The following is a 23,864-nucleotide window of genomic DNA, read 5'->3' as shown; positions in this document are numbered from 1 at the left end:
GTAGATGATGGCATGAACAATTCTGAGGAACAGATTGTTTGTGTAAAGGAAAATCGCCAGATTGTCCCCTAGTGTCTGACACAGACGTCGAACGCATCCTGCATAGTTCAACAAGGGGTCCCCAGAAATACGTTCACTGTGCAGCTCGACAACTCAGTATGCCTCGAATGTCTGTCTAGCATTTGTTATGTCGACATTTACACATGAAACCATACAAAATTCAGCTACTGCAAGCTCTTCGTGAAGGTGACCATCATCATCATCATCTACCCCACCCTGTGGATCCGGGGGTTAGAATAGGCCCAAGGTGTTCCTGCCTGTCATAAGAGGTGACTAAAAGGAGCCTCGCACATTTTGGCCTTTATATGATGGTCCCCTGTAGGGTTTGACCTCGATTTTTAAGATTATCTCAAAGAGTGAGCCAATTGGGGAAGGGCGCCTTACATGGTGCATAGTGTCCATCATGCACTGAGACCTCCCGCATCCTACGTCGACGTGGATCTGCACTTCTGCTCATTCTTCCTGTTGGTTGTGTATCCCCCTGACCACTCAGGGATCTCTCTGCTGATGGCTGCACCGTTAACTCCCCATGTATGCCAAGGAGTAGATGCCAGTCACCCTGGAGCATTGGGACTCCTGGCAATGGCCATCCTGCCAGGTGGCCTGTGCTGCGGCTGGGTGGTGCCCGTGGGGAGATTCCCTGGTCAGAGTGGGTGGCATCAGGGCAGAGGACACGCCATGAAGCATAGTATGTCATCTCTTGCTGGTGGTCAAACACCAGCAGTCTCTAAGCGGTCAAGGGCTAACTTCAATGCTAAGAAATACGACCCCAAATCATCGTCCCCCCGGCCACACCATGTGAGGAACACCCGCCTAAGGATGGCAGCGAAGCTTAATCAGCCTGGTACCATGTATGTAAAAGAGTTGATGGGGAATCTTTCTTGTTAGTGAAACATCAATTTTTTGTGGAGTATTTGGAGGACAATTTTGGGGAGGTGGAGGGCTTCTCCAAAATGTGGTAAAGGTCGGTCTTGATCAAAACAACATCCTCTACCCAGACATGGGCACTACTCACCTGTGACAAGCTGGGGGATGTTTCTGTTTCCTTGATGCCCCATAAGAGCTTAAATATGGTCCAGGGTATCATATTTCACAGGGACCTTATTTCCCAGTCTGACAATGAGCTGCACACCAATTTAGAGCAACAAGGTGTCCATTTTGTCTGGCACGTCCACTGGGGTTTGAGTTGCCACCGGTGCCGTCATCTTGGCCTTAGAGGGTGTCACATGACCCTATACGGTCAAGGTGATAGTCTACCACTGTGACGTAAAGCCATAGATCCCTTCCCGGATGGGTGCTTAATTAAAGTGCTGGAAGTTTGGCCGTATGTCTTCCCACTGTACTTCCAGCATCACCTGTCGGCATTGTGAACGTCTTTCACATCCCAATTCTCTCTCTGTCCCGCCTCCCATCTGTGTCATCTGCGGAGAGCACCAGTTGCCTTGCTCGCCAGACTGCAGGATTCTCCTGAAAGAAAGAAAAATAATGGAATACAAGACCCTGGACCGACCGACCCACACTGAGGCTGAGAGAGAGAGAGAGAGAGAGAGAGAGAGAGAGAGAGAGAGAGAGAGAGAGAGAGAGAGAGAGAGAGAGAGAGAGGGGGCTACATCCTGTGCATATGTCAACCTACGTCGCCGCTATGGCAACGGTTCTACCATCTTCCATTCTGCCGTGTACAGTTGGCTCTCAGAGCTGTCAGACTTTTCACCTGCCCCCTTGATAGTGGGATTACTTGCCTCCCCGTTGCTCCTAAAGTAGGTTGTGCAGGAGCAACACCCCCCCCTCCCCCGCCCCCAACCCTCGGGGACGTCAGTCCCCACTTTTCAGCCAGAGAAGTGTCGTCCTCTTTGCCATCGCCATTAACCCTATAATGACCTGTCTCCCGCTGGGCATCTCCGGTTCCCTTTGTGTTGATGATTTTGCCATCTATGCAGTTATCCACAGACCTGTCTCACTGAGCAGTATCTTCAGCGATGTCTTGATCATCTTCTCATCTTTACTGCTGGAGCATCGACAATGGCTTTCGCTTTTCCACTGACAAAACCATCTCTATGAATTTCTGGCGTCGCAAACGGTTTCTCACACCATCTTTACATCTTGAGCCTGTTGCCCTTCCATTAGTTAAAACTACGAAATTCCTAGGGCTCATGCTTGATAGGAAACACTCTTGGTTCTCCCATGTGTCTTCCCTGGCAGCCCACTGTATGCAGTCCCTCAATCTCCATGTCCTCAATAGTACTTCCTGGGGTGCCTATTGAACAACCCTCCTCCGTTTGTACCAGTCCCGTGTCTGTTCAAAAATAGACTATGTGTGCTTTGTCTATGCGTCTACACGTCCATCTCTCTTACGTCGTCTCAACACTATCCCCCATTGTGGCATCCATTTGGCCATGGGCATGTTTTACATCAGCCCGTTTGAGAGTCTGTATGCTGAAACTGCTGAACTACCACTGTTCTACTGCCATCACTTTCTCATCAGCAGGTATGCATGCCATTTGTGTGCCATGTGTGGCCACCTATACTATGCTGCCTCCTTCGATGATTCCTTTGATCGCCAGTGTGTGGTGTTCCCTTTTCTCTTCTGTTACCTCCTGGAGTCTGCTTTCGGTACTTGATACAGTGGCTTAACTTCACACTACCTGCAAATTTCCCAGTGGGTGTGAACCCTTCACAACCTTAGCTTCATGAAGCGGCCCATGTTAACTTTGGCCTTCATTCGCTTTCTAAGGTCACTACTCCAGCCTTGGTCTATCACCTTCAGTTTCACAACATTCACATGGAACTTCGTGATAGTACCTTTGTATACACTGATGGCTCTCGGACTAACCATGGGGTCGGGTGTGCCTTCATCATTGGCACCTGTGTCTTTAGATTTCGGCTTCCGGCAAACTTCTCAGTATTTACAGCCGAGCTCTTCTCCCTGTATCAGACCATGGAGTTCATCTGGTGACACAGCCTTTTCGATTGTGTTCTCTGCTCAGACCCACTCAGTGCCCTTCAAAGTATGTGTGCTGTACACTGCCCATCCCTTAGTGCAGTGGGTCCACAAAACTCACTTGCTCACTCTTGGTGGAGCCAGTGTGATGCTTCTGTGGGTTCCTGGTCATGTTGGTCTGACAGGAAACGAGGCTGCTGACACTGCTGCCAAGGCTGCAGTCCTCCCTCAGCCTGCAAGTTCCTATGTTCCCTCCGATGATCTCTGTGTTGCCGTCTGTCAGGAGGTGGTGTCCATTTGGCACCGCAAATGGTCCTGCTTTCACAGGAATAATTTCTGGATTATTAAGCCTCTCCCAGTGGCTTGGACAACCTTCTCTTGGCCCTCCTGCTGGGAGGGGTCATTTTAATTAGGCTGCATATTGGGCACTGTGTTTTTAGCCATTGTCATTTAATAAGTGGCGCTACCCCACCACTTTGTACACATTGCTCCTAAGTTTTTAACTGTCCACCACTTCCTGATGGAATGCCTATTTTTTAACCATTTACGTTCCCGCTTGGGTTTGCCGTCTTGAGTTATCGGCTGTTTTAGCAAATGACGCATTGGCTGTTGACTGCATCTTACTTTTTATCTGCCAAAGCAATATTGCGAAGCCCATTTAATTTTTAGTTTTGGACCTCTGTTTCAGTATGGTGTCTCTTTTAGCCCTTTTTCCACATGCTGTTTTTAGCTGTCTTCTATTACGTCAGTAGGGACTAACATATTGTCATTTTTTAACTGCTCTCTGTCTTTGTGTTCTATAGTTCTGACTTTGGCGAGTATGACCTCAGTTGATTTTTGTGCCCTAAAGCAAAACAAAACCCAAACCAAACCACATTCAAACCTTCCCATCAACTCTTACCAACTGAAATTGGGACTCATCTGATCAGGCCACAGTTTCCTAGTCATCTAGCGTCCAACGATATGGTCACGAGCCCAGGAGAGGTACTGCAGACGACCTTGTGCTGTTAGCAAAGGCACTCGCATGGATCATCTGCTGCTATAGCCCATTAACACCAAATTTTGCTGCACTATCCTAATGGATACATTCATAATATGTCCCACATTGATTTGTGTGGTTATTTTGTGCAGTGTTGCTTGTCTGGTAGCATTGTAAACTCTAAGCAAACGCTGCTGCTCTAGGTCATTAAGTGAAGGCCGGCAGCCACTGTATTGTCCATGGTGAGAGATAATGCCTGAAATTTGGTATTCTTGGCACACTCTTGACACTGAAGATCTCAGAATATTGAATTCTGAAATGGAATGTCAGACGCATCTAGCTCCAATTACCATTCCATGTTAAGGTCTCTTAATTCCTGTAGCACGGTGATAATCACATGGGAAACTGTTAAACATTAATCACCTGAGTACAAATGACAGCTTTGCCAAGGTACTGCCCTTTCGTACCTTTTGTATAGGATACTACTGCCATCTGTATCTGTGCATATCGCTATCCTATGACTTTTCACCTCAGTGTATATTATACATAATTAATCCTGGTCTTTAAGAAGGTTTACAACCCCAGTAGAATGATTAACTGTATAAAATGACATTTATAATAAAAAATATTCTTCTGGTTGGTATCTTGAACATCAAATAGTGAGGGGAGAGAGAGAGAACCACCCCTACTAAATGGGGGCACGGTGTGCGTGTGTGCGTGCTTTTAAAGAGGATTCTTTGCCATAAGAAATAAACTGGTATGGAGTAAGGAATATTATCTGGCTTTCAAATAGGGTATTTCCACTTTAAAGAAGCAAATTGACAGGTGAAAAAAGAGTAATAGGTGAGTTTCATATCAATACAGTAACATGACTGAACTCTATGCAATAATTTATGTTCTTAGATTCACCTCGATACTGCATAATGTTTTTGCCTTCGTGTTTAATGGAAAAATTGCTGTCCACATATTGCCATTCTTATTAGTATACCCGTAAGAGTGTTTCCATCAAAGTACAATTATTGATGAGTGTTTCTCCTCCAGTGCAGATTTTGGTGATTTCTTTGGTGTTCGCCTTTCAATGTGCTAAATACTTTTTTTATACAGGTAAGCCTGTCGAGGTGAGGAAGTCATGCATCATGGCTTCTATAAACAACCCTTCTGTGGGTATTTACAGTAATGGTGGAGCCGATCCAGGTATTAGACGTCAAAAACTCGTTAAACGCATGATTCTTTGCTTGTAATTGTTCCCACATCACCTTGTGTGCATATACATTCCACAATTGCAGAACAAATTATTGCACGTTGTCAGTACAAGGGTCAAGGATTTTTTTTACTCACCTAGGTTTTGCTTTATAGAATAATTTTATGCGGATGAGGAGTATCAGAGGCCTAAAATAGCCAGAAGTAATTTATGGTAATGCAGAGTCCTCAGTGGATTGCAATAGTTTCTGGTAGGAGAGGTGAGCAGATACTGAGGAGAAGTTCTCTTGCTTGGCATTTCAATCCATTTTCACTGCCCTGTTCCCACCTGTTGATGCACTGCCCTTTGCATGTTACATTGAAGTCACGTGTGTGCATGCTTGTTATTTACACACTAGCAGTACTGATATTGCCAAGTTTGGATTTGATATCATTCTAGTTGACTGATCAAGTTGCTAACACTCTGTTAACAACAACAACAAAAAAAAAGTTTCTATCATTTGTTAGTTGCTATTGTTTGACTTAACCTTTTATGTTTACATGATTATTGATTTTGTGCATACTAAATAAACACCTTTAAGTTAGCTGCATTATGCAGTAAGAAGTATCCAGACAGCTGTGTAAAGCTGCTGTCATTCCTCTGGTGTGTCAGATGGGTTGACCAATTCTATAACCTGACAGCCAACACTCACATCTGTAGTTAAAGTTGAATTGATTCTTCTTGGAGAACTGCAAGGTTTTTAGATTTCGCTGGTTGCCTTGGTTGTCTGGTACAAAGCTAACAATCCCAGATATCTTGTTAAAGCTCAAATGAGTTCAAATCATGTGGTACACACACTACTGCCTTCTCAGCAGATTACTCCTCTGCAAACCATGCAGTATGAAAGTTTCTTCATGTCCATGCACTCCATGTGCACAATTGAACAATACTTTGACAGTCAGTAAGCACTCGGTATATTTATGAAAACTATTGGATTGGCATTCCGCCTCATTATGAGTGCCCTTTCTGTGGGATGGCAGGGTGAGAAAGGGCAAGTTTTACTGTAGGCACTAGATAGAACTGCAAATTCCATTCACTATTTGCTATAATAAGATTCATCATGGCACAGATATGTGGCAGTGTTAAGTGCTATGAAGTACCTACTACTGGGTAATCTAAAGGCCATGGCCAAGTACTTATTAATGGAAATCACATCCTACAAAATCAGTAGCTTGTCTCTTCGATAAGTGAATTATTTTAGGTTGGTGTCTGGATACTTCGATCATGTGCTGCAGATTACTTGTAGAGTAGTAATTTATGAAAAATGTGCTTTGTTTTAATGCCACTTTTAATGATTATTATGACTAAATACAGTCATACAGTTTTACAGTTCTGAAACAGATATAGGAGAAATTGAAAAATGGCATATAAAATTTGGGCATGAATCATCCACATGTAATATTGCTGGAAGAATTCTTTGAGATATTACATTAGTAACTGTTTTGATTAGTATCTCAAAACTTTATTTCAGGTGCAAGTAAAAATGTTCCAAAAAGTGCAGCAGAATCTGGTGGTGTACGCAAACCTTCGTATCTTGGCTTGTCATGCTCTGTGAGTGGATACGGGAGGGCATCTGCATACGGACTGCGCTCGAGAGATCACAGCCCAGCACCAACATCTGTTCAGCCTAGACTTGGTACACCAGTGCAAACCATGGATGATGCAGTGTGTGTACGTTAAATTTCTGGCACTTGCTTTTTGTTACTATTGTCATGTTTTACCTCACTGGTGAAACTGTGGTAGACACTTAACATTCAGTATTTAGTGATTATAATTAAAGAAATTGAGCTGTCATTTTTTCCTTGTAAGTTACATGCTACTTTTATTTGGCGGATGATTATTGGTTTCTATTATGTGGTAAGTGAAGGAAATATTTTAAATGTGGACACAATTTTGACTGTAAAAACATTTATTTTGATGGTAAACAGTCTTGGTCAGTTTTTGAACATCCTCAGACCATCATACTGAAATTTAAATGTAGAATGGATTTAGCTGGATGTCTGATAATAGCAGTAACATAAATACATCATATATAACAAATATTAAAAGAACAAATTATAACACTTACGGCAGGCAGTGATGGTGAATGAAGCTGGTGTTGTAACTCGGTGTCAATTGCTAAGGAGAGCAAAACAGTTGTTGCTTAAATATGTGATGCTCTGCCCACTGCATACCGAATTACATCAGCTGTAGCTAATGAGGTGTACAACAAGTAAAACAGTTATTGTAAAATATATATATATATATAAATATAAAATAGAGGGAAACATTCCACATGGGAAAATATATCTAAAAACAAAGATGATGTGACTTACGAAACGAAAGCGCTGGCAGGTCAATAGACACACAAACACACACACAAAATTCAAGCTTTCGCAACAAAGTGTTGCCTCATCAGGAAAGAGGGAAGGAGAGGGAAAGAAGAAGGGATGTGGGTTTTAAGGGAGAGGGTAAGGAGTCATTCCAATCCCGGGAGCGGAAAGACTTACCTTAGGGGGAAAAAAGGACGGGTATATATACATATATATAGACACACACACACACACACACACACACACACACACACACACACACACACACAAGCAGACGTATTTAAAGACAAAGAGTTTGGGCAGAGATGTCAGTCGAGGCGGAAGTGCAGAGGCAAAGATATTGTTGAATGATAGGTGAGGTATGAGTGGCGGCAACTTGAAGTTAGCGGAGATTGAGGCCTGGCGAGTAACGGGAAGAGAGGATATATTGAAGAGCAAGTTCCCATCTCTGGAGTTCGGATAGGTTGGTGTTGGTGGGAAGTATCCAGATAACCCGGACGGTGTAACACTGTGCCAAGATGTGCTGGCCTTGCACCAAGGCATGTTTAGCCACCAGCAACACTGTCCATTTGCATGAATGGACACAGGCAGACAGTGTTTGTTGGTAATGAGGATTACCCTGTGGCTAAACGTGCCTTGGTGCATGGCCAGCACATCTTGGCACAGTGTTACACCGTCCGGGTTATCTGGATACTTCCCACCAACACCAACCTATCCGAACTCCGGAGATGGGAACTTGCGTGTGGATGGATGTGTGTGTGTGTGTGTGTGTGTGTGTGTGTGTGTGTGTGTGTGTGCGCGTGTGTGCGCGAGAGTGTATACCCGTCCTTTTTTCCCCTTAAGGTAAGTCTTTCCATTCCCGGGATTGGAATGACTCCTTACCCTCTCCCTTAAAACCCACATCCTTTTGTCTTTCCCTCTCCTTCCCTCTTTCCTGATGAAGCAACCGTTTGTTGCGAAAGCTTGAATTTTGTGTGTATGTTTGTGTTTGTTTGTGTGTCTATCGACCTGCCAGCACTTTCGTTCGGTAAGTCACATCATCTTTGTTTTTAGATATATTTTTCCCACGTGGAATGTTTCCCTGATGTAAACAGCATTTCCTCAATATGTGATGAGATAACTAGTCATAATCAGAGATGAGGACACATAGCCATCTGTGGAGGATTTATTGCAAACTCTCAGATTTTATGCCACCAAAGACAGCGATTAAGTGACGCCAATGGTTCCCATGGGGCTGCGGTGTATCAATATGCGACATCCAGCAAATGATATCAGAGCAGTGACAGTGACTGGATGTTAGATATATACTGGCAAACTCGAAAATGTTAAACAATGACCTTAAGAAATTGAAGTTTTAAAAACCTGTGAATATAGTTGTTTACAGATGAATATTCCATGAAATTCCATAAAATAAGCATACATCATGTCAGATGTATAGAAATACAGGTAACACCACTACCACCATACAATACATCAGACCCATCTAAGTAGTCATAAATGTAAAACAAATGCATAAGCAGTCAACAGTTCAAAAATACTGTGTGACTAAACAACTATAAAGTCCATTAAATAGCAATAAGCATGAAGTTACAATTATTATTTGGAGGAAGAAAAGAGGAATAAAAATCGAAGCAGAACAGCATTTTTTAGTTAACTTGGAGCAAAATCCACATATTACATAAAGGGAGGTACTGCACAGTAATTACCACAAAACTAGGCATATGGAGGTAGTAATGAATAAAAAGTAAAAACCCCCCAGGGGGTCCACAACTCTTTCGTGGATACGTGCGTGGCGAGCACGGGGCCCCGAGCCATTGCAGCCTTCTTTCTCTCCCGGGCTGCATTTCCTTTCCCTTCCCCTCCTTTCCCCTCCATACCCCTTTCCCCTCGCCCTCTCCTCTCCCTCTATTGGTGTCCTTGCTTATGTTGGCCCCCGCTATCCTCCTGGTTCTGTTGGTTTTACACTCTGGCTTTGTTGCGTAATCATCTCCTCCTTTTGGCATTCCTTGGTCCCCCTCTGGGGTTTGACCTCCATTCCAAAATTTCTCTTCCGTAGTGTGAGCCATTTGGGGAAGAGCACCTTACCTAGTGTCTCCGACGTGTGCCCTCCTAGTATATTCCACCTTTTCTTCTACGTCGTTGTCTGATGCTAGGGTGCATAGCCAGCACGGTAGCCAGCCCGTGTGGTGGGGTCGCTATGTACCCTTTTGGTTGAGCCCCCTGAACACACAGGGATCACACTTCTGATACCTGAGCTGTGACCTCCTCATGCATGCCTTGGAGTGGTTGCTCGTCATCCTGGAGCATCGGAACTCCCGGCAATGGCCGCCGTGCCAGACGGCCCTTGCTGTGGCTGGGTGGCGCCCGTGAGGAGAGCCCCTGATCGGAGTGGGTGGTATCAGGGCGGACGCTATGCAGATGAAACGCATAAGGGTCCAAACCTCTGGCCGCTCTTCTGCGGCCGTCTCTCTGCGTGGTACTGATTCCTCAAGTGCTGCTTCTCTTGCCCCTTCGGCCTTCCCTTCCGTGGCTACCCCCTGGGAGGAGGGTCAGGCCCGTCGTCTAGGGGCAAAACCTTTCCCCCGTTATCTAGTTTGCACCAGGACTGATGGAGATACTTTCACCAGTGTCAAACCTTTATTCTTTGTGGAACACATTGAAGACAAGTTCGGCGAAGTGGACTCCCTGAGGAAGATGCGGTCGGGTTCATTACTGATAAAAACTGCTTCGGCTGCCCAATCTGCGGCCCTTCGTGCCTGTACCCATCTTGGCACAATTCCCGTGTCCATTACCCCTCACCAGTCTCTAAATATGGTACAAGGTGTGATTTTTCACAGAGACCTCATCCTTCAAACTGATGAGGAACTTCGGGACAATCTCGGACGGCGGGGTGTTCACTTTGTTCGGCGTGTTCAGAAGGGTCCTAAAGATAATCGTATTGATACTGGTGCGTTTATCCTGGCCTTTGAAGGGGATACCCTTCCTGAGAAAGTTAAGATTATGGTCTATCGCTGTGATGTGAAGCCGTACATCCCACCTCCTATGCGGTGTTTTAAGTGCTTGCGTTTTGGCCACATGTCTTCTCGCTGTACCCAGGACCCTCTCTGTGGTGACTGTGGACGTCCACTCCATGAGGGGAGTCCCTGTGTTCCCCCTCCTGTATGTGTAAATTGTCATGGTAGTCATTCTCCATGTTCAGCAGATTGCCCAGTCTATAAGAAAGAAAAAAAAGATACAGGAGTATAAGTCTCTTGATCGTTTAAGCTACACAGAGGCCCGTAAGAAATATGCACGATTGCACCCTGTGTCCATGACATCTAGTTACGCCTTGGTTACATCTTCATCCCTTCCTCCCCCTTCCTTACCCCCGTCCCGGACCCCTCTCCTTCCCCCCTCCCCTGCGGCTCCCACACCTTCTCCTCTGGGCGCCGCTCCCCCTCCCCAGCCGGAGAAGTGTCCCACTCCTTCAGCGTCTGCCGGTCAAGGGCGCCTCTCCCGGGATGCCCCTTCCGGGCACCTTCCAGGTCAAAGGTCTGCTGCAGCGCGGCGACCGCGAGAGCCGCGGTCTATCGGCCCCCAGGTCGCCCGGTCTCTTTCTGTTCCTGATCTTGCTGCAGCTGGCTCCATTATGCCACACAGCCCTCCTCGATCTCAGCCTGAAAAGAAGAAGAAACATAAGTCCCGGGACAAAGAGCCTCTGGTGTCACCGGAGGTCCCTTCCCCGGCTTCACAACCGGATTCTGACCTGTCGTTTATGGATGTCGCCCCCTCCTTGTCGGTGACGGGTGGGGACCCAGCGGTATGACTGGATTTAGCGTGTTCAGCCCTCATTTAAACCATCGTTCTGTGGTTCTCCAATGGAATTGTAATGGCTACTATCGTCACCTTCCGGAATTGAAATCCCTTCTTTCGTCCTACTCAGCAGCTTGTGTGGTTCTCCAGGAATCTCATTTTACTGATGCTCACTCACCGACCCTCCGTGGGTTCCGTGTTTTCTGTCGAAATCGGGTCGGACCCTTGCGGGCTTCTGGTGGCGTTTGTACGTTGGTCCGTACAGACATTGCTAGCACGTGGATTCCTCTCCAAACTACATTGGAAGCAGTTGCTGTTAGGGTCCACTTAGACTCTGCAGTCACAGTATGCAATCTTTATCTCCCTCCTGACAGGACTCTTACACCTGCTGCCTTAACCACCCTTCTTCAGCAACTTCCTCCTCCCTTCCTCCTCCTTGGGGATTTTAATGATCATCATCCTTTGTGGGGCAGTGCCTTTCCATCTAGACGAGGTCTTCTTATCGACCACTTTATTGCAGACCACGACCTGTGCCTTCTTAATGATGGCTCCCCTACTCATTTCAGTGCTGGTCATGGTACCTTTTCTGCCATTGATCTTTCTCTTTCTTCTCCCTCTCTCCTCCCTTCATTACACTGGTCGCCACACGACGACCTTTGTGATAGTGACCATTTCCCGTTGATTATCACGCTCCCTTCCCGCTCCCCGATGGAGAGGTTACCTCGTTGGTCTTTCCACCGCGCCGATTGGCCTCTATATACTGCACAGGTCGAGTTTTCTCCCTCTTTGTCGGGTTGTATTGATGACGTCCTACGTGACGTGTCTGACGCGATTGTTCGCGCTGCTAACCTTGCTGTCCCGCGCTCATCTGGACCATTTCGTCGTCGGCAAGTCCCGTGGTGGAGTACGGCCATTGCCATTGCCATCCGTGATCGCCGTCGAGCTTTGCAACAGTTTAAGAGGCACCCATCTGTAGCCAGCCTTTCTACCTTTAAGCGCCTTCGCGCTAAAGCCCGTTATTTAATCAAACAGAGCAAGCGGATATGTTGGGAACGATTCGTTTCTTCCCTTGGTTCCACTGTCCCCCTGTCACGGGTATGGGCTACACTTCGCTCTCTCCAAGGTTGCCATCGGCAGTCCACCCTCCCAGGCCTTCACCTCCCAGATGGCATTTGTACGGACCCATTAGTTCTCGCAGAACATCTTGCGACCCATTTTGCAGTGGCATCAGCGTCGGCCTCCTATCCAGCTGCTTTCCTTCATCAAAAACAGCAGGCTGAAGCTGTCACCTTATGTTTCACCACTTGTGAGTCAGAATCTTACAACGAACCTTTCACTGAATGGGAATTTCTTTCTGCTCTATCTGCTTCTCATGATACGGCTCCTGGCCCAGATTCCATTCATAACCAGCTGCTTCAACATCTCAGTGCTCCACAACGGCACCATCTTCTTCGGGTGTTTAACCGTATCTGGCTCCAGGGTGACTTCCCTTCTCAGTGGAGGGATAGCATTGTGGTTCCTGTCCTTAAGCCTGGTCAGAACCCCCTATCTGTTGACAGCTATCAGCCAATTAGTTTGACCAATGTTGGTTGTAAGTTACTTGAACGGCTGGTAGCCCGTCGGCTCACTTGGGTCCTCGAATCTCGGGATCTATTGTCCCCTTACCAGTGTGGCTTTCGAGAGGGACGATCTCCAATCGATCATTTGCTTCGCTTGGAATCCGCAGTTCGGCAGGCTTTTTCCCAGCGCCGCCATTTGGTTGCAGTGTTTTTTGACCTTCGCAAGGCCTATGACACGGCCTGGCGCCATCACATCTTACTAACCCTTCATCAGTGGGGTCTTCGGGGCCCACTCCCGATTTTTATCCGCCAGTTCCTGATCCATCGGTCATTCAGAGTTCGAGTTGGTACTGCTTTTAGTTCTCCACGGACCCAGGAGACGGGCATCCCACAGGGTTCTGTCTTGAGTGTCCTTCTTTTCCTCATTGCTATCGATGGACTTGTGGCCTCTGTCGGTCCCTTGGTCGCCCCTGCCCTGTATGTGGATGATTTCTGCATTTGGGTTAGTTCCTCCTCGATGCCATCTGCAGAACGGCAGCTCCAGGTGGCTATACGGCGTGCCTCTGCATGGACCCTCTCCCACGGGTTTCAATTCTCTCCTTTAAAATTGCGGGTGGTCCACTTCTGTCGCCGTACTACGGTCCACCCTGATCCAGAGCTCTATCTCGCTGCACAAAGATTGCCTGTGGTTCCACAGTTTCGTTTCCTAGGTCTTCTTTTCGACAACAAGCTCACCTGGCTGCCCCATATCAGACTCCTGAAGGTAGGATGTTTCCGTAAACTCAATGTCCTTCGCTTCCTTGCCCACTCCTCCTGGGGTGCGGACCGTTCCCTCCTCCTCCGTCTTTATCGTGCTCTAGTTCTGTCACGTTTGGACTATGGTTGTCAAGTTTATGGTTCAGCTGCTCCTTCCACGCTGCACGTGCTGGATCCAGTCCACCATCGTGGTATCCGTTTGGCCACTGGTGCCTTCCCTACTAGCCCTGTTGATAGTCTCCTGGTTGAAGCTGGGATCCCCCCCCTTTCTGTTCGGCGGTCCCAGCTTCTGGTGTCTTATGCCCTTACTATCCGTTCTTCTCCCGCTCATCCTTCCTATTCTATCCTATTCCCAGACCATGGACGTCGCCCGCCTGACTCCCGCCCTCGGGCGGGTTTACCGGTTGGGCTGCGCCTTGCGTCTCTTACCCGTGATTTTCGGCTTCCTTCTTTGTCCTGTCTTCCTCGCTCCCTCCCCTCCACCCCTCCTTGGTTAGTTCCTCGGCCTCGAATTCGGATGGATCTCCGCCGCGGTCCGAAAGATTCCATCCCCCCGGTGGTGTTCCGTTCCTTTTTCCGCCAAATTTTATGGGAGTTTCGGGATGCTGTAGTTTTTTACACTGATGGCTCTAAATCTGCTGATCATGTTGGGTATGCCTTCACGTCCTTTGTTGGAACGGAAAATCATCTACTGCCACCCTCATGTGGGGTGTTTACTGCGGAATTGATGGCAATTTCCCGGGCCCTTACCTTTATTAAACAATCCCAACACAACCGCGTTTTGTTATGTACGGACTCGATGAGTGGCCTTCTTGCTATTGATCGGTGTTTTTCGCGCCATCCCTTGGTCTCTGCCATCCGTGACCATCTCGCTGATCTTCACCGTGCTGCTTGTTCCATTGACTTCCTATGGGTCCCGGGCCATGTGGGTATCCCGGGTAATGAGCTCGCTGATCGTTTGGCTGGGGGAGCAGTTACTTACCCCCCGTTTTCTGTAACCCCTCCTGCAGCGGATTTACGGCTTCACATCAAATCCCACTTTGCACAGTCATGGGCCAATTCTTGGGAGGCTACTCCACTGTCTAATAAACTTCGTGCCATTAAGGTGAATACAGGCCCATGGCGTTCTTCCTTTCGCCTCTCCCGCAAGGATTCGACCACACTGTGTCGTCTCCGCATTGGCCATACCAGGCTGACCCATGGTTTCCTTTTGCGTGATGAGCCACCCCCGCTATGTGGTTGTGGAGCCTTCCAGTCAGTGGCCCACATTTTGGTTGAATGCCCCCTTCTTTTGGCTCTGCGTGCTAAGTACAGACTCCCCCACACTTTACCTTTGATGTTGGCTGACGATTCCCGGATGGTCTCTCTGGTTCTAGGTTTCCTCCGGGAGAGTGGTTTTTATTCTCAGTTTTAAAGTTTTTAATCTCCCTCTGGTGTTGGGGCAGGGCGGTGAGTGTTTGGGTGTCTCCCACTGTAGGCAGTGTTCAGAGATTCCCGATTCACCTCCCTGATCGGAATCCTCTTTTCTTTCCCTTTTACTCTGTTTTTACCCCTTCTTTTTAAGGCTTGGTTAGTTTTTCTATTCCCATACGTACTTTCTGCATTATAGCAGTTGTACCTTTTAAGTCACAGGTGGTCTTGCCTATGCTGTTTCAGCATAGTGTTGGGTTCGTTCTCTTGCCAACTTCCCTCATTTGTTTTTACTAATGACAACGTGACTGCCCTTTTACGTTTCCCCTTTATCCGTTTTATTTTTCTGACTATACTGAGATGTCCCGTTAGCAGAATGGAGTCTATTTGAAACAAGGGACTGATGACCTTGCTGTTTGGTCCCTTTAACCTCAAACAACCAACCAACCAAAAAGTAAAAACATAAGCAGCCAAGAGTTTAAAATATATTGAACCAAGTTTTATACAATCATGAAAATATTTATTAAAGAATAAGAGAATAAAAGAGGAACAGAAAAGCAGGAACATTTTGTAGTATGTCTTCAAAAAAATTATGGAAATACTTGTCTCTGAAGTATTATTGCTCATTCAGTATAGACAGGGGTTTATTTTTCTAGTGAGTATAAATTTTGGTATAGATCCTTTCAAATGACTGTGATGTCTTTTTATTGTTGTTGTTTCTGTGGTTAATCAGTCACAACTTTGAATTTGTTTTCTGTTGAAACACACACCACTTCCACACTGGTTTCATGGTAAAAGACCACAGCACTTAAGCAGTATTTTCACATGCACTGCGACCTAGGTGCAGTCTGTAATACCTAGCATGGCATGCATTCTACATGTCGGCCTGCATGCCAGTGCGTATTTAACACCCAGTTACTGCCACACCTCTGAAATAGTCTTCTACTGTATGGCACATTTCGATATGATGCCGTCTCTTTGGGAACTATTAGCATTGTTTAATCGCTGTCTTTGGTGGCACAAAATCTATGCACTTGCAGTAAATCCCCACAGATAGCTATCTATCCTCACAACTGATAGTTTTGGTATCTCTCTTGTGCATGTATTCATCACATATTGACGAAATGCTGTTTATAGTAGTTACTTTATATCATGTAATATATCTATTTGTTCATTTATTGGCTTTCGTGTAACCAATTTGTATATACCTTATTGTAATAACTGTATTATGTCCTGTATGCCTGATTGTCTATCACTGATATTATTTCGGTATACAGTGCATGAAAATAACTGCATTGTTCTCCTTAGCAGTTAACACTCAGAGTTAAAACACCAGCTCCTTTCACCACCACCACCACCACCACCATGTTCTATAAGGGAAATAATTTCTCTTCTAATATTTGTTATATAATGTATTTTATGTTATTACTGTTATCAGACATCCCATTAAATCCGTTCTATCCAAAAATTACTGAAGGAAATGTAGTTTTAATGAAAACATTTGGAAAAAATTGAACATAATGTCTGGTTCATGCAATAGTAGCAGCACTCTAAAATGTTTTGCTATTAATGGAAGTTAGTCTTGATATTAGTTGGTTTCAGTACTGATGTATTAGTGTGTGGAAGACATTATTAGGAAGCCATAAACTGCTGTAATTTTATACTTGAATTTGCCAAGCTCAGGCAGTTGAATAAACATGAAAGAAACTGAAATAGTGGTGTACCAAATCATATTCTCTTCATGGATTTTTATGGTTCATTGATGAATTTTAAAAGAATGCAATAGCTTACAAATTGGACACAAGTGTACACTGTTACCAAATTTGTCAACATTGGCATGTAAACATCAGTGAATTAAATGAATGTTCCATTTTCAATTATATTTTAGGTTACAAATTTTGACACATTGATGAAAACACTTGTCTGGTCAGAACACTGGTTGTAAGGCAACCCTTCTTTAAGCCATTTATTAGGTTCCTTAGGACAAGTAATCCAAAATATTCCAGATTTAATGAACTGGTGATTTCTTAACTTTCACTGCTTCCTAAAAACTCAGTTTACATGTTTTTGAACATGGGAAGTAAGTTGCCGACGTATTTTCAAAGGACATCTTCAATTCAGTCTTTTTTTTAAAAAGTTCCCTCGGAAAGATTGGGAAATTCTGGGGCCATTCCACATCAAATCACGCAGGTCATCTCAGATTTTCATAAAACTTTGCACATTTGCCTATATTTATAATGTAAGAATTTATGCAAAATCTTTTTGCTCTCACACTAAAACTTTTTTATATCAAATTTTAAATGCAGTGATATTCTGATAACTGGGCTCTGCAGGAATGTCAATGCAAAATGGTACTTACCAGCATAAATGCCCATAAGTCAGGTGTTTATGAAGCTTTTGATTTGGAATTTTTTTCATAAGTTAAGAGAAGCACATACTTAAGACATGTAATTATTTAAGTGGTTAAGTTACAAAAAACAATACAAAAATTTAATACGCATCACTTCCGAATTTCTGTAAAAAGTACACACATTGAAAAGTGCGTACATCACATTTCTGCAGCCTGGTGAGAACTTATAATTGGTCTTAAATAATTCCAAAGACAGTATACTTTGTAGTAAAATAAAATTATTAATGGTTTTTTTCTACAAATGGATGCACAAATCTGAAATCACAATACTTTGTGATTTAAAAAATTATTCTAAGAAAGTTCATCCATACCTGACAACCATTGCTTGAGATTTTCACAGAACTTTTCTACTGCATGTCAATAGTCAGTGCAAAATTGCTGCATGTTTCATGTAATTTGAGGGGAAAAAATGGAAATTTTTACAAACAGAAATGCTGCAACTGAAGTTTGTCATTTGGATTGCATTACTTCAGATGGTAATAATAATAATAATAATAATAATAATAATAATAATAATAATAATAATAATAATAATATTGGTTCAGGACAGAACTAAAGAAGCCTCGGACAAGCGCCGTCATGGTCGGGGACGATGCTTGAACCCTATGCCCGCCCACAATGGTAACGACACTGCTAGCCAACTGGAAAATGATTTAAATCCAAATAGAGGTGTTTTGCAGGATATGCTTCCTGCAACCACCCTAGAAGGAAAACAGACAGAGGATGAGATGGTCAGATGAAGTTAATAGACACCTCATGTTCTGTTATTACCAAGCAACAAACCTAGGAACCAACACAACTGGATACAGATCACAAGTATACACAACATTTATTACCAAATACCCAGAATTAAAATTTTTAACAGAACAACGACTAGCTGATCAGATCCGTGTAATAATCAAAAATAACAGGATACCCAGTCAGAATTAGAAAACATCAAACAACAAGTACAACAAATACTGGAACAAAATAATGTGCAATCAGAAGAAGAAGAAAATACAGTAATGGACTCAAACATCCCAGAGCAAACAAACAAAGAACAACACGCATCAATTAAACAATCAGAGGAAAACGAAATCTTAAGACAGCCACCAGAACAAGCACAAATAGAACATGAAGTGACACACATGTTAGATATAGAAGAAAAATTTCAGCTGACATATATAGAATACAAAGACACAAATACAGACATTAGACCATTCTTGCATAGACCGCCAAATAACCCACAAGTCGAAACAACAATAAAAACTATCAACACAATCATACACAACAAAATAAATGAAAACACAACTATGGAAGAGTTACAACTAATGGTTTATATAGGAGCACTCACTACACTAAATATACACACTAGGCACAGATCAGAACCAACCAACACACAGAAGAAACCCACAAAACCAGCATGGCAACACAGGCTACAGATCAGAATAGAAAAATTGAGAAAGGACATTGGGCAGCTAACACAATTTATAAGAAATGAAATGTCAGACAAAAAACAAAAAAGGTTAGGTAAAATCTCACAACAAGAAGCAATGGAGCAATTAGATGAAAAGAAGCAGAAATTACAAGCATTGGCCAAACGACTTAGAAGATACAAAAAAAGTGAAAATAGAAGGAAACAAAACCAAACATTCAACACAAACCAAAAGAAATTTTACCAAACAATAGATAACACACACATAAAAATAGACAATCCACCAAACATAACAGACATGGAACGCTTCTGGAGCAACATATGGTCAAACCCAGTACAACATAACAGGCATGCACGGTGGATACAAGCAGAAACAGACACATACAAGATGATACCACAAATGCCTGAAGCGATAATTTTGCAACATGAAGTCACCCAAGCAATTAATTCTACTCACAATTGGAAAGCCCCTGGAAAAGATAAAATAGCAAATTTCTGGCTAAAGAAGTTCACCTTAACACATTCACATCTAACTAAATTATTTAACAGTTACATTGCAGACCCATACACAGTCCCTGATACACGTACACAAGGAATAACTTGTCTGAAACCTAAAGATCAAGCAGACACAGCAAACCCAGCAAAATATCACCCCATAACATGCCTACCAACAATATACAAAATATTAACTTAAGTCATTACACAGAAATTAATGACACATACAACACAGAACAAAATTATAAACGAAGAACAAAAAGGCTGTTGCAAAGGAGCACGAGGATGTAAAGAGCAACTGATAATAGATGCAAAAGTGACATATGAAGCTAAAACTAAGCAAAGGTCGCTACACTACGCATACATTGATTACCAAAAAGCTTTTGATAGTGTGCCCCACTCATGGTTACTACAAATATTGGAAATATACAAAGTAGATCCTAAATTGATACAGTTCCTAAACATAGTAATGAAAAATTGGAAAACCACACTTAATATCCAAACAAATTTAAATATCACATCACAGCCAATACAGATTAAGTGTGGAATATACCAAGGAGACTCATTAAGTCCTTTCTGGTTCTGCCTTGCTCTGAACCCACTATCCAACATGCTAAATAATACAAATTATGGATACAATATTACTGGAACACACCCACACAAAATCATTCATTTGCTATATGTGGAAGATCTAAAACTACTGGCAGCAACAAATCAACAACTCAACCAATTACTTAAGATAACAGAAGTATTCAGCAATGATATAAATATGGCTTTTGGAACAGACAAATGTAAGAAAAATAGCATAGTCAAGGGAAAACACACTAAACAAGAAGATTACATATTGGATAACCACAGCGACTGCATAGAAGTGATGGAAAAAACAGATGCCTATAAATATCTAGGATACAGACAAAAAATAGGAATAGATAATACAAATATTAAAGAAGAACTAAAAGAAAAATATAGACAAAGACTAACAAAAATACTGAAAACAGAATTGACAGCAAGAAAAAAGACAAAAGCTATAAATACTTACGCTATACCAATATTGACCTACTCATTTGGAGTAGTGAAATGGAGTAACACAGACCTAGAAGCACTCAATACACTTACACGATCACAATGCCACAAATATAGAATACATCACATACATTCAGCAACAGAATGATTCACATTAAGCAGAAAGGAAGGAGGAAGGGGATTTATCGACATAAAAAACCTACATTATGGACAGGTAGACAACTTAAGAAAATTCTTTATTGAATGAGCAGAAACTAGCAAAATACACAAAGCAATCACTCAAATAAATCGGCTACACCACTGCAATTTCATAACCACTTCTACAACCCTTTAGATCACTTATCAACAGATACGAAGAAAGCAAATTGGAAAAAGAAAACACTACATGGCAAGCACCCGTATCATCTAACACAGTCACACATCGATCAAGACACATCCAACACATGGCTAAGAAAAGGCAATATATACAGTGAGACGGAAGGATTCATGATTGCAATACAGGATCAAACAATAAACACCAGATATTACAGCAAGCATATTGTTAAAGATCCCAATACCACAACAGATAGATACAGACTTTGCAAACAAAAAATAGAAACAGTAGATCACATCACAAGCGGATGTACAATACTAGCAAATACAGAATACACCAGAAGACATGACAATGTAGCAAAAATAATACATCAACAATGTGCCATACAACATAAACTAATAAAACACGTTCCCACATACAAGTGTGCACCACAAAATGTACTGGAGAATGATGAATTCAAATTATACTGGAACAAAACCATTATAACAGATAAAACACCACCACATAACAAACCTGACATCATACTCACCAATAAAAAGAAGAAATCAACACAACTAATCGAAATATCCATACCCAATACAACAAATATACAAAAGAAAACAGGAGAAAAAATTGAAAAATACATCCATCTGGCTGAGGAAGTCAAGGACATGTGGTATCAGGATAAAGTTGACATTATACCAATTATACTATCAACTACAGGAATCATACCACACAATATCCACCAGTACGTCAATGCAATACAGCTACATCCAAACTTACATATACAACTACAGAAATCCGTAATTATTGATAAATGTTCAATTACCCGAAAGTTCCTAAATGCAATATAACATACACCGTACAGTTAAAAGGAAGTCATGCTTGATCAAGGTCCGCATCACTTTCCATTTTTGACCAGACATAACGTCTGAGAAACGAAATAAATAATAATAATAATAATAATAATAATAATAATAATAGAAAGTATATCATTTTCAAGACTTTACTGTCATAGTTCCTAGAGATCACAGAAGGGATGTATCTTTATTTTTTAAAAAGATTACTATTATTGATTTATGGGAATACAGAAAATTAACTTAAGCTGTTGTGGTTCAAACAATGATTTTTAAATATGTAAAATACTGGCAGCTGATAAAAGATTTAGTTTTAGTACAACTCTTGTAGTATTTAAAGAAAAAAAGCCCTGAGTTTTTATAGATGTTGGCTGTTCATTTAACATAATCACATCATTGCTCAGAAGATCATTCACGTCAATTATGTAAACCAACAACATATAGTAAGGCTGCCTCATGAAAGTACGGAACTAAAAGTTATAAATGTAATTGAAACATTTTCAGTTTGCGGATTAACTTTACTTATGGTGTCAAATTAGCACCTTTAAAAAATTATTCTAGCCACACTAATGTCAATTTAAAATATACATGTTCAGCAATGAAGATCTCTGAAGCTATTAATGAAAGTCTTAAGATTATCACTGTTTTTAATCCACTGCGACGAATTATATTCTGTTAACTTCATATCTTTTTCATTGCGGTAATACATTCTGCCTAATGATGTTGATTTATGTACACCAACAGTACATAAAATGTTTTACAAAGGCACAAAACAAGAGTCTTCTGTCTCTCAGGCCAAAAGAATGATACTGCTGGTCCAGGTGGGTGGAGAAAAAGTAGTTAAATGTCTCCTTCATCTTAGACATTTCTGACGAAGGCAAAGTACCATCTGTCATCATATACAGCTGCTGCAAAAGAATTTTGTTGGACTAGTGCATGTCCATTGTGGGGGCATTTTCATTGAATGAGAAAATCATGGAAAGCTTTTCAGAAGACTTACTCTTCTAGTCTCTAAAGAATCACAAGAAAGTGGTTTGTAATTCTGAAAATTCCTGGTACCAGGTATTGTGCAGGTTGTCAAAAATCTATTCTCGAGGTTCTTGCATAGGAAATCTATATTTAGTTCTCCAAGAAGTGAAAAAAAGTAAATATTAGCTTTGCAGAAATCAAACACCAGATGCAGTTGAAGACTAGCTCTTTTCAATATATGTTTTATAGTTCCTCCCAAACCATTGCACACTGATTTACTGTGGTTAGCAACGAAAAAGGAATACTCAGCATCAATAGAAACATTGTTTTCGTGCTCACACAAATTTTTAAATCTTTTCTATTCTTATACTGAGCAACTCATTCATCAGTGAAATAATGCACTTTCTTCACTTGTAGGTAATGCTCTGCCAGCTACTTACCCATTTGTTTTCTGGAGAGCATTTACAAATCCTGCATCATCTTCCATATCATAACTTATAAAGCAGTGGATTCACTATTACCAATTTACATTCTTCATTTACTGCATAAACACACACAGGATGGATTGTACAGCTGCTTCTTGTCCAGCTGTAACTCTGAATTGCAAAACTGTAGTTTTCAGCAAAGTCCATTAACAGAATTGCTTTATCCTAAGCTAGATTTTTCTTTCATTTTTTTCAATGATTTTGACTGACACTTGGATATAAATGAGTGTAGTTTAAGTGCCTGTAATTTTGTTACCAACAAGTCTATGTATTCACAAACAGTTGCAAACTGCTTTACCAATTCTGCCCGATGATCTGTGTTTATCCACTGGCTGAACTCAATTTCATCATCAGCATATTTGTAAGAGAATTTCTATTTTTAATAGTTCTGACAGTTTGCTGTCACTGGGACAATTATCACAGTGAATAAGCATGCAGTGGTAGTTTTCAGAGTCACATACAACAAGTTTCATAAGTTCTTTGTATGTTTCTTCAATGTGTTCTGCATCCAAAAGCAGTTTTAAATTTTGGTGGAACGCGCTTGTGTGCTCGCGCGTGCTCGCGTGTGCTCGCGCGTGCTCGCGGGTGCTCGCGGGTGCTCGCGGGTGCTCGCGGGTGCTCGCGGGTGCTCGCGGGTGCTCGCGGGTGCTCGCGGGTGCTCGCGCGTGCTCGCGCGTGCGCTCACACACACCACACCACACACAACACACCACACACCACACACGGAATGAGTGCTGGCAGCACCGGCTAAAATACCACTTTGGTCTTTGTGAACAAAATTTAGAAAGACCGAAGTTAATGTTCAGATTCTCCTATTTAAAATGAGAGTACAGTTCTCTTAAGTTGCAAGGGATGAGTCTTTTCTGCATATAC

General features: G+C 42.7%; 1 protein-coding gene across 1 annotated transcript in view; it reads left to right on the top strand.

The window, feature by feature from the left end:
• Window positions 1–23,864, top strand: part of LOC124722127 — a 104,120-nt gene that overhangs the window by 23,829 nt on the left and 56,427 nt on the right. Inside the window, exons 2-3 of the mRNA XM_047247332.1 lie at window positions 5,082–5,171; window positions 6,689–6,888. Of these exons, the coding sequence (XP_047103288.1) occupies window positions 5,114–5,171; window positions 6,689–6,888 (258 nt within the window). The 5' untranslated portion in view covers window positions 5,082–5,113. The remainder of the gene's footprint in view (window positions 1–5,081; window positions 5,172–6,688; window positions 6,889–23,864) is intronic.

The sequence above is a fragment of the Schistocerca piceifrons genome, chromosome X (genome assembly GCF_021461385.2).
Source record: "Schistocerca piceifrons isolate TAMUIC-IGC-003096 chromosome X, iqSchPice1.1, whole genome shotgun sequence".
Taxonomy (NCBI): domain Eukaryota; kingdom Metazoa; phylum Arthropoda; class Insecta; order Orthoptera; family Acrididae; genus Schistocerca; species Schistocerca piceifrons.
The sequence above is the reverse complement of the archived record's forward strand: the minus strand, read 5'-3'. Positions and strand labels throughout refer to the sequence as shown.